At 38.0% G+C, this 12,290-nt stretch overlaps 1 protein-coding gene across 1 annotated transcript; it reads left to right on the plus strand.

Moving 5' to 3' along the window:
- Nucleotides 1-2,194: 2,194 nt before the first annotated feature.
- Nucleotides 2,195-11,947, plus strand: dhrs7cb (dehydrogenase/reductase (SDR family) member 7Cb). The gene is made up of 7 exons (XM_028568692.1): nt 2,195-2,390; nt 5,545-5,701; nt 7,086-7,198; nt 9,487-9,697; nt 9,818-9,910; nt 10,598-10,759; nt 10,953-11,947. The coding sequence occupies exons 2-7, from the start codon at nt 5,548-5,550 to the stop codon at nt 11,159-11,161; spliced, it is 942 nt and encodes a 313-aa protein (XP_028424493.1). The 5' UTR covers nt 2,195-2,390; nt 5,545-5,547; the 3' UTR covers nt 11,162-11,947.
- The last annotated feature ends 343 nt before the right edge of the window (nt 11,948-12,290 follow it).

Raw genomic sequence — 12,290 nt, forward strand, 5'->3', positions numbered from 1 at the left:
AAATTAAAGATACCTAATCTTGTTAAAATAGTAACAGTTTTTTGCGCTTTTGGGATTGACTCTCTTTTGGGAGGAACTGCAGTTCAGCCTCGGAGCTGCTGCAATAACACACATGACAAACATTTTCGATTAGGCTACTAATTGCATAAATGAAAAATACTTTACCTGACACAAGCTAGATAATTAATTATCAGGGCAAGTCACTGAACTTTATGTTAGCTTAAAACAAGGATTAACGTTACGTTTTGTGATATTATATTCAACACTTTACCATATAGGCATATAGGTTGGTAACAAAAATATTGTTCATCTGTAAAATGTTATTCCATGTTGCTTAGTTTTGGCATTTCTTAGCATGAACACCCAAAAGCAGCACAAAGTCTGTCTTTATCTTTGAGTCTTTATGGTCAGAATGGGTCAAGGTATACAGAACAGTATAAAAGTAGGCTATATAAAAGATACAAATAAGAAACAATTAAAAATAATCCTATTGGTCAAATTGGTCCGATTTACAAGTTTTCTCCTTAAAAAATGTAGTTCATTAATCTGATTGTCATAAATTTTCTTGACTCCTCACAGGCCACCTGTGTAATTTCTATTACATTTTGGGTGTTTTTATTTAACTTTTGTGCACCTGTGGGGTTCCAGGTCAGAAATGATCAGGTCATTAGAAATACATGGGTGAGACTATTAGTGTGGCTAGAAAACATAAGGATTTCAAGGGGAATAAGCTCCCCAGTGCTAAATTAGTAACAAGCATTTCTGGGACATGAATGCACACAAATGGAAAGAGAGAGAAGCTCAATGTGTCAAAGGAAGTCGCCCGGCAGTCTAAAACTATAACAGTATAACTAAGAGCTGGCTCTATAAGGGTAGGTAGATGAATCTGACGACTATGAAGAGAAGCAGAGAAAAGTAGGAACAAGCTATCCTGGATTACAACAGGAACAAAAGGGCAGTGACAACCTGGATAAATTACATATGTTACTTGTGATGTAGGTACTCTACTACTCCTACAGTGTGTAAGTGGTGTGGATGGAAGTTAATCCAGGCTGGAAGCAGGGAAAATTCTTCATGAGTAGACTATTCCTAGAAGAGTTGGAGAAAGCCATGGTGGCACCCCTCATTCAAAAGCACCAACACCTTCCTCAAACACCATCCTCTGCTGGATTGATGAGAGATATCCAAGGGCCAAGCAAGATCTACGGCCACCAGAGATAGAAGAGACAAAAGGAAGAGGCGCAAGAGATGCAAGAGATGTCAAATCAAGGATTATATCCCATAATTGGAGTGCATTTATTTGCAACAACCATCATGAATTGTCCAATATGTGCATGAGTACACACAAAATGTGACAACCAGCTTGACAGATTGTGAACATTTTAATGTTTTTGTTTTTGGTAGGAATACTATTATTGTTATTGTTGTTTTTTAATGTGTTCAGACGTATATTAAAAATAATATATTAAATAATAAAATCTAAAATGTTTCATGAGTATTTGTTATAGTGAAAATAATCCATACATTATACTTTTGTTACTCAAAAACAAGTTGTATGAGCTCAGGTCAATGATGCCTACAGGCCATAGATAGCAAATAGAAGTTCAAAGCTTGTAATGTTAACAAGAACTTAAGTTCATGATGTTCAGATGTTACACACCATTAGGTGATAATATAGCTATTATTGTGGATTTAATCAGCTATAATGGGGTGGTCATTTTGCCGTTTTTGTCACTTTTTCCAACGTTTTGGGCGCTTCTTTTTTATGATGGCTGAGGAACTTTTTACTGACTTCTTTAGGACTTTATGTTGACCAAACTGTAAGTGAGAAGACTATATGACACATGCAATAATACAGTCAAATATATTTTACTTTTTTCGATTAAATGAAAGCCTATCGATAAACTAAACATGTCTGGCCCTTGATGTGATTCTTATTTTCCAGTGTGGCCCTTAGTGAAGTTGAGTTTGACACCCCTGGTTCAAATAATGGAGTCTTGAAGCTGTATTCTGGTCTGGGAAAATGTTATTTATGCATTCAATTTTTATTGATAAGAGAGTCATTTAAAAAAACGGCAGTACGATGCAAACACTTGCACCTTAACACAACTGAGACTCTCACTTGTCAATCATCTCTTCATGCTGGCAACAGTGGGTCATGCCTCAGATACCACATGTGTGTATTAATGGCTGACTGAAGCAGAAGCTATTATAAGCAGTAGGTTCCAGTGGACAGCAGCGGGACAGACAGACAGACAGACAGAGGAACAGAGCTGTGTGAATGGACCAGAAAGATAGTGGGAGAAGGGCCTCTGTTACCTAACTAAATCCGGAAAAAACAACAGCCAGTCCTAGTCCTTCTGAAGGATTAGCTCCCTGTTCGTGCTGCTGTAAGTGAACCAAGAATAACACAGATTATGTGATTGTGTGTGTGTGTGTGTGTGTGTGTGGTTGCTATAGATGTGCACTCACAAGCTGACTACTAACCTACTGGAATGTGTCAGCCCATATGGTGCTGAGCTGGAAAGCGGGTCTCTGGATATGGCTGGGTTAAAAAAAATTGATTCTCCACATTAAATTAATCTTTGTTTGAGTGATCTGGTTTAGATTATTAAAAACCTAGAAAACGATCTTTTAATATTTGGCTTTTCACCATGGATGGATAAGGGCATCACGTGACACAGTCTAAGGGCTTTCATGCGGGGGGAGTGGAGTTTGTGTCCCGGAAGAAGTTAAGGGGAAAACACAAGACTTTCACCCAATAAACCGGTTGTTCGATTCCAAAGAGTATTACATAAGGGGACTGCTGTTTTAATCCAAACCACAATCTCAACTAGTTATTTTGGTGCCTAAACTTAGTTAGTCCTGTTAAGTAAAAAGTACTTCAAACTAACTTTTTAGGGTCAATTCTTTATGTAAACATTTACCTGGTGCATTATAAAATACATGTAAGTGTTGCTTCTTGCTTGTACAATTTACAGCATAAATTATCTGAGAATCTCTTTTATATCTAAGCAAAAGTGATATTGTAACTGAAATTTCCCTAACCTTATTGTTGAATCGGATGTAATCGAATCAGACCTTGTGAATCAGCGAATCCCAGCCCTATCTCTAGAATCATCATAAACACTAGATATGTGGATTAGGTTTGATTCAATTATGTTAGTCTGTACAATAATCTTTGGCTCATAAAAAAACATGCTGATAAACTTAATGTATTTTCCCCGAGTCAAGCAGGGCAAGTAAGGTCACCCTTTGCTTATAAATGTGAGCCTCTTCAGTTGCCCCCCTTGGGGTATCCTATGACAATATCCTGGACATAGTCAAGGCATTCTGTGGCGGCAGCATGGCCAGAATATATTTAGCTGTTCTCCTCAAACTCACTTATATGGTAAGTGTGTTAGCAAGGCCACCAAATACAAATTCTTCCCTTAAGGGGCTTAAACGTATAATATGCAATTTATAAAAGCATTTTTTTTTTTACAAATAAAAGAGGAATCCCTCTCAATCAGCACTTAAAACACCATTAGAGAAGTGTTTAGTGGTGTCTGTATCTGCAGAGACCCTGCCCTCTGCCTGTATTTTCTCTTGTCTCTTTCTTTTGGTGAGTGTCAGACATTTGTGGGCATCAACAAAGAGCCTTTAGGCCCCATTTGGGTGTGGAAACCACAGCCAATAACAGCGTGCAGGTTTTGCAGCACGTTTTCATTTCCAACCTACGCTTTACCGTTCACATCCCGTAAGACACATGTCTAACGGACAGACACAGAATAGACAGGATGAAGCACTGCATTCACTTATATTCCCAATTGAGGGGTTGGTGTGTTTATTTCTGCGTTAAAACAAAGCACAAATTTCTGAATACGAATTTAATAAATCCGAAAAGAGTTTTATTCCTCAGATTCACTGCTTTGTACAGCACTCCCTCTCTTCATTCACTCTCTAGCTTGCTTGACTACTGCTGCGTTCTCTCTCTGGCCCGAGGAGGAAGGGCCATCTTTGAACACTGTTTACAGATAGTAAAGAAATACTCACTACATATTCTACTTTAACACATTTAGAGCAGAAAACTATCGTTGAGTCTCTTTGGATTGGGTTTCAGGAGTTGAGCATCGCCATGGTACATCGGCAAGAAGGACAACAGGTGTTTCCATTTAAGCCATTTATTTACTCTGCACACATTCAGGGCGAAAGCGGATGATGAGGCTCGACGGTTATGTGTTTTTTTTTCTATAAAATGATAAACAGAAAAGACACAAATTACAATACAGTTAATCAACATACATCAAATATAATGATTAGATGCCTAAACAAAACAATGCGTATAAATACGCTTACCTGAGGGGTGGGCCTATCACTGCTTAAATTATAGAGTACTATATTAATAGATAAACATTAATTTGACAATTACATAAGAAATTGAACTAAATCAGGTTATAAGGATACTGGTATTTCCTAAAGGCTACAATTAACAAATCATGTGCACTGCGCACTTACAATATTATTCCTATAGTCTCAAGGCAAACAGGCAAGACGACAAGTCAACATTTACCAATATATATACTGGTCAAGAATTAAATCACATCCACTTTCAAATAACCATTAGAGTAACACAACATATGAGGAACAACCACACAACCATAGGATTTGCATCTGAATTGTGAGGACAGCGGCCCCTCACATGCAGCCTCATGTTGCTGCCAGCCAGGACAAAGGAAATGGGTGGGACTTATAGAGTAGGCCATGATTAGTAGTGAGTGAAGTCAGGTAAATTTGGACCATGATTGGGAATGAACGAAGTCAGGTGAGAATGGTTGAGTCCATGCCATGAAAGTGGGCCACTGAATTGTATGGCTCTATTCTACAACTATAGTTTGTCACAGACGAAGCAAGTACACGTACATACACAGTGTAGATCTGATATATTCGTCTGAAAGTATCTTTAGATACATGGACAGCACAAATTACAGTACTTGTCATACGCTTTAAATACAAATCCAGTATTTCCATAGGTTAAAAATTGTTTAAAAAATTTTATACTCAGATTTTCTTTTCTCTCATTGTAGACAGGAAGAGACACATGCTACGGGGATTGTATTGCATTGTTTCACAGCCTGAGGTTCATTCCTTTGCAGAAACTGATTTAGGAAGGTTACTGTCTGACCCACTGTCACACACGTACTTGCTTCTGACAGATCATCAGGAACAATTACTGTTTTCTGAAGTACACTGATTCAATGAATCATAATAAAAACCCATCATCAATTATTGGTTTCCATCATTGAAATAATACCAAACACAAAATATGAGTTATACCAGGAAAAATTTGAGTGAATTGATTTTTAGCCTTCAGATAACTGAGATGTGTTGCATGCACTTTTTGTTATGAACCCTGTATTAGTTTACACCACAAATGAGTCACACCTTAGGAGACCTAAAACCTGATCCCACGTGTCCCGTCAGCACAGACTGCTGGCTTTTCTAATGCAGGTCAGTAGGTCTGTAGCTTTTGCCTGCATTGATCCTCTGCCCTCTCCTCCATAGAACATGGCCTTGCCCTCTGTGATGGTGCTGCCCCTGCTAATTGTCGTTGCGGCTGGGATCTACTACATCTACAATGAGGTCATGCAGTTTATGTCCAAGTCCTTAGTGCGAAACAAAGTGGTGGTGATCACTGATGCTGTGTCGGGGCTGGGAACTGGTAATCCTGCTTGTGTTTTTAATATTTAACCTTACTTTATTGCCATAAAGATTTAGTTTTTTTACCATGTCTGTCAGCAGGATGTCTCAGTGGCAAATTCAATGAAATTGAAGACTTGTAATCCTTGGGGGCTAAGGAACAATTGACTCATAGTGATATACTGTAGATCTTGGATTTGTGTCATTTGATGATTATTGTATTGTAGCCATGACTAAAAGTAATGGAGACTGACTCATCTCAAAGTGTTTTGCTTTGAAGTGCATGTTTATGGCAATAGTTTGACATTTTAGGGTATGCACTTATTCGCTTTCTTGCCGAGAGAGAAGATCAATACCACTCTATGTTAATGAGTGAGCTGTTTTGTTCTCTTTTTTAAGCTTTGGACAGAGCTAGGCTAGCTCTTTCCTGCCTACTTTAAATCTTTCTGCTAAGCTAAGCCTCTTGGCTCTGGCTTCATATGTAGAGACATGAGATTGGTAAATGACAATTTGTAATTTATACAGGGCAATATTTCTTGGTTGGAAGCAGCAATTTTCTGGAATCTTGGCTGGTTGCCTAGCAACAATTTGTTGTCTGTGCCAGACTGGTCAAAAGCAAAGAAAATAGAATATAATTTTCTATTTTCCTTGGTTGGAAGCAGTCACTGTGATGAAAAGAATTCAAGAAAGTCACTGCTGCGACCCAAGAAGTAGTCTAATACATACATAAACTACATAACGAGATATGTTCATTAGTGAGCTTTAAAGGGTGCTGGTGGCCATATTTCTTTCTTTGACCTGAGCCAGGCTAGGTGTTTTCCCATTTTCAGTCTACAGTATAAATATTGTGGCTCCGCTGCACAGCTTGCTTGCTGAATAATGAGGACACAGTGACTGAAGTTTAACTGGAGATCTGGGTTATATTATCCTAGCATACAAGCTAATAAACGTGTTGAAAAAGTGCCCAAAACAACAAAAAGGCTTGTAGCTGCAACTAGCTAGTTAGCTTATAACTGGTGGGTGGGGGGGTCTCTCCTCAGCCTTTTCTTTCTATTCCCTCCTTTTTTTCCTCCAACTCTCACTTCTTTCACTTCTCTTCCCCTCCACTTTCCTGAACCTGACCTAACAATTCAATTCAATTTCAATTTCAATTTCAATTTCATCAATTGTTGAACTAGGGACAACATCTTCCCCCCATGAACTCCCCAAGAGTCTCTCCCATGTTAGTCCTGCAGGGTCGCTTCAATATTTTAAGCTAAGCTAATCAGCAGCTGGCTGTAGCTTCATATTTAGCATAGGCTACAGGCATGACAGTGGTATCAATTTTCTTATCCAACTCTTAGCAAGAAAGCAAATAAGTGTATATTACAAAATGTCAAACTATTTTTTCTTTTGTTTCTGTTCAGAATGTGCCCATCTCTTCCATAAGGGCGGTGCCAGACTGATCCTGTGTGGGACTAGCTGGGATAAGCTTGAGTCTCTGTATGACTATCTGACTAATGATGCTGACCCCAGCGAGGTGAGGAAATGAAAAAAATGATGCATTCTGGTATTCATTTAAGTTTGAAACATCATAAACATGCCATACTCTGAGTTAACCCTTCCACACTAAAACCATTACTCTTTTTTTGTGGTGATGATTTATCTTTTTGGCAAACCCCAGCTGAGAAACAAATCTTTCACTACTGCTCCAATAAAAACTAGCCTACCATCTCTATTAGTATACTCTGGAAAAGTTGACAGTACAGTGACAATTCTTATGGGAGAGCAAAGACTTTTCCATCCTACAAATCACTCAAATAGCGAATTAACACATGACACTGACATGACATGGTGGGTTTACAGTTTTAAGAAAGAGAATAGCAGGTTCTGTCCTTGTTTTTATCATAATCCTCTGCTCTCTTGCGACCTTCCACATCACCACTTCCTCCTTTTGTCAACAGAATAACAGGATATCCTCTCTTACACCCCACTGTCCTCCATGGATCTTCTATACACAGGACAGAGTCTAGCTATATGGAAAAAGTACATAAATGGATAACAACATAATCTAATAAGCAAACATATGAACTCATGGCTATTTATTAGCTGTTGATAAGACAAAACAAATTTTTCTTGTTACTATTGAAATTGTTTTCCTGTTGATTAACATTGACTGAAGCTCACTTGCCTTGTTGTTCCCACTGCTGAATCTCTCGTAATTGCGTTTGATGTTTTCACTCCAGTGTATTGGTACTGCCTTGACAAACAATATCTGTGAGATCTTCTCAATGTTAATATATTTATTTCACTATGTATGGTCACAAATAAGGCAATTATGAACAACTGGATTGCTGATAATACACCTACACAGAATGAATGGGTTACTGAAGCATATGGAATGGTTAAGTTTAAACTGCAAGAGAATGAGATGGAATGCAATGAAACATGGGCACCAGTCAAAGCATTCTTAAAGTGTAGAGAAAAACAAAAGTCATTTTTGTTGAAATGTTGGAACATTTGTCTTGTTATAACTACCCACCAAGTGATTCACTTTTACCAAGAAATCTTTCTAAACAACACATCATTTTATCTTGCTACCGTATATGCAGAAACCTTCACGTTATTACACAATACCTATGTGCCTAGTTAAGTCGAGAAACTTATATACTATATATTATTATGAGGCACTTTAAGCCTTTATTAGAAAGTAGACAGTGGAAAGATGACAGGAAATGAGGGGAGGCAAATAGAAATGACATACAAAAAAGTTCCCCAGACAGATGTTGACCAGGAATGGTTTGGTTCATGGTCAGCGCCTTAACCCCTAGGCCACCAGGGCATCCTGAATCAAGAAACGTACCTCATTAAAATATGTAATGATGCTATGTTATATAACAAGACAATTCCATATGTTTTTGTAATGGGTCCTTCATTGTCAAGACAAATTGATAATGACTAGTATGAATATTATGCTTAGGATAAGGCATGGTGAAAATATCATTAAAGTACAAATTTGAAGGTTGTGTCAAAATGCAAACAAAGACATAAAATATGATGACATTACAGATACTGGGTACTGCTGAGTGCCTCCTTTCCCACATGTTTAGTTTTACATTTCGTTTTTGATGTGGACAAAAGCATATTTTTAAAAAACACCGCCTCACTTTGTTACTAATTAATCAAGTAAAACATGTGCTGTTTTTAAAACATTAAGCAGCTGTTCAGGTCTGTTTTTTCAGGTGTGGAAGTGGAAAGTTAAAATAAGGAAAGTTGGGTTAGGGTAGTCTAGTCCCGCTAGACCTAGATAAATCCTAGATTATTGTACATTCTCAAATTGTAATATACATTAAGGTTTACATTTAGACAAGGCTAATCTGGGAAATTCAGCACTGATTCATCATCATAGTGGGTAGCTACACAACAATCCAAGAACTTTTGCATAAATTCAAGGAAATTCAAACAATGAAATAATAATAATAATAATAAAAGATAATTTTTTTTTAGATCTAGATGAGAACCGATACCACTCTCATAGTGGTATCGATGTTCTCATCTAACTCTCAGCAACAAAATATAGAACTATCCCTTTAAAGTCAAACAATTTTGTAGTTAGTAATAATGAGAAAGAAATGCCATCATAACATCAACATATATTGATAGAACCTGAAAACAATTATGTTATAAGGAGAAAGTTACTTGTCATTCTAACAAGAAACTGAGCAAATAGTTGTAATAGTTGTCATGACAGCAACAATCTAGTCAGATTGATGCTTGATGACAAGAACATATTAGTTTGCGAAGTAATACAATACTATGTCTCCCTAGACATTTGCCCCAAAGCTGGTTATCCTGGACTTCAGTGATATGGACAGCATGGAGAACGTGGTGGCTGAGGTGGTGGAGTGTTACGGCTGTGTGGATGTGTTGATCTGTAACAGCAGCATGAAGCTGAAGGCCCAGGTGCAAAGTGTCTCCCTGGAAATGGACAGGAATATAATGGACATTAACTACTTTGGCCCCAGTACTCTGGCCAAAGGTAGGCTGGACATTCCTGAGAAAATCTTCACCAAATAGGCAACCACTACTATTTCTATGATGATGGTTCTTAGTGATTTTTTTTTAATCAAAATGCTAATATATCAAAATCATGTGGCAGGTGTTCTTCCAACAATGATCTCAAGAAGATCGGGGCACATTGTGCTGGTCAACAGCATCCAGGGAAGACTCGCTGTCCCATTCAGAAGTTCATGTGAGTTGCCAATAAAAGTCTTTATGAGCTTTTCTCAACCAAGATTATTTTTTGGGCTTTTAGGCCTTTATTTGATAGGACAGCTTAGACATGAAAGGGGAGAAAGAGGGCAAATTACATGCAGCAAAGGGCTGCAGGTCGGTGTCGAACCCAGGCCCGCTGTGCCAAGGACTGAGCCTCCGTATATGGGCGTGCACTCTATTAGGTGAGTTCACCTTAATCGGAAAACAATATTTGCATATACCCTTCTTTTATTGCTAAAAACGGTACTAAAGTAGATACTATTACTTTATAGTATTTATATCTATAGTAAGTATTAAGTATTAGCAGTAGCAGTAGTAAGTATTTTTTAATCATAAAATAGAAGTAAATGCTGTGAGTGGATCACTTCATGAGTATGTGTTTTTTTTTATGTTGTGATGAAATGTCACATCATTATCATCATCTCCGGATTAGATAACTAGTTTATTAGGCACATCTAGATAAAAACTAATGCAGTTGAATACAACAGTCCTGCAATAAATCCTTCCTTCATGAATGTATAATTTTCCATTTTTGTTTAAATTGTTTTTGAGAGGTGTTCATCTGTATTGTCATTTTGGAGGATGTAGTCATTTATGCGAACAAGAGTTCATACAGAGTGTGTGTGTGTGTGTGTGTGTGTGTGTGTGTGTCGGCACTTGTCAGACGCTGCATCTAAGCATGCGGCGCAGGCCTTCTTCGACTGCCTGCGGGCGGAAGTGGAGGAGTTTGGCATAGTTGTCAGCACCATCAGTCATACCTTTATCAACGCCTCTGACCCGCCACCTGTGGAGGAGCCTGCCCCTAAACCAAACACCCTGGCTGCATGTGAGTAAAAGAACTGGTATGGAAGTGACTGAAGTGGTAATATATATATATATATATATATATATATATGAAAAATTATTCATAATCAGTTTATGGGAAATAGATAGGAGGTGTGAGGGCAATTTTCAAATGTTTGAAATATCCATTTTTTTGCAGTACATTGACACATCTAAATGTATCTATTCTTCCACAGTTATCACCAGCCAGTTGACCCATGGTGTGCGCCCGTCAGTCCTGGCCAATGAGATTATGCAAACTGTGAACAGGAAGAAGAAGGAGGTTGTACTGGCCCACCCCATCCCTAGGGTGGCCCTCTACCTCCGCTCCCTCTTCCCCTCCTTCTTCTTTGCTGTGCTGGCTGCTGGAGTGAAAGACTCAGTTTTGGCTGAGCCGATGCAGTAAGAGAAAATCTGAAATGGAATCATAAAGAGATGTGAAATAAAACAAGAATTGTTTGGAAATTGAAGATATGTAATAGTATATGCTTGGTTGGCACAGAAGGGGATGCTTTAGGGGCATGGCTACATATATAAAGCCCTGCACTGGCCCAAAAATCTAGGCCCTGGCCCAGCTCTGGCCCGACACGCTCAGGCCCTAGCCCGGCCATTGCCCGACAGCTTATGAGAATTTTCGGGCCAGAGCCCGAATGGAGCCAGTGTTTTTTTCTTTTTCCTCCTCCCCATAACACTGCCTACACTACTGTTGCAGTCATTAAATTTGTTCAGTTTTGCATTTAATGGCAAAGTGGTTATATTTTGTTTCATTTCTTGATTTATTTAATTTTGAAAAAGTTTGGAGCCTTTCTTCCTTCTCTTTCTCGTAAATTAATGCTTTTGTTTGATAAAGTTCCTCCACCAGTAAACTTTGAGCGTCAAACACTTCATTTCCTGCATTCTGGTGAATTTTTGGTGTTTTTTCATCTTAACAACAAATCTATTAGAGAATGAGACCTTGTTAAAGTCATAAGTTCCAAAGTTTAAATCTACATATCATTTTTATTTTTCACACTCCTGTTTTGTTCTTTAACCCCATATGTAGCACAGGAAGAATCATAGTTAGTGGCCAAGTCTGCCATTCCCATGCTGTATTTAAATTGCCTTTACATGCAAAACAGCAGTTTACTGTTATTGCCTCCTACCACTGTAACAGAGCAAACAGCAAATCAAATAAAAGTAATCTTGCATTTTGCCATGTGTTTTTCACTTGATCACAATTACAGATTGATGTTATGCACTGTATGTACGGAAATACAGTACATGTGGTGTTCATTGTTAGTATTTGCAGATAAAAGACCCAGTGATAGGATATTTGCAGGGATATGCAGTGGTCCATTTTGAGGTACTTGTACTTTACTTTAGAATTTCAATTTTATGCTACTTTATGGAAGCAACAAAAAGGATTTCAATCTTGTAAGCAACTGAATAACTATTTGTGAAATGTATCTCACTTCACCTATCTGCATTTATGTTTATTCCCCTCTTTCAGAAGATAATATGAATTCAGACATAAAATACAAGAGTTCAATATTCAA

This window comes from Perca flavescens, chromosome 21 (assembly GCF_004354835.1).
Source record: "Perca flavescens isolate YP-PL-M2 chromosome 21, PFLA_1.0, whole genome shotgun sequence".
NCBI lineage: Eukaryota > Metazoa > Chordata > Actinopteri > Perciformes > Percidae > Perca > Perca flavescens.

Excerpts from the sequence above, each read along its gene's own strand:
- dhrs7cb (XM_028568692.1), top strand. The coding sequence starts at position 5,548 with ATGGCCTTGCCCTCTGTGATGGTGCTGCCCCTGCTAATTGTCGTTGCG. Across the intron at positions 5,702-7,085 it reads TGTGTCGGGGCTGGGAACTG|AATGTGCCCATCTCTTCCAT; the intron begins GTAATCCTGCTT and ends GTTTCTGTTCAG. Across the intron at positions 9,698-9,817 it reads CCCCAGTACTCTGGCCAAAG|GTGTTCTTCCAACAATGATC; the intron begins GTAGGCTGGACA and ends ATCATGTGGCAG.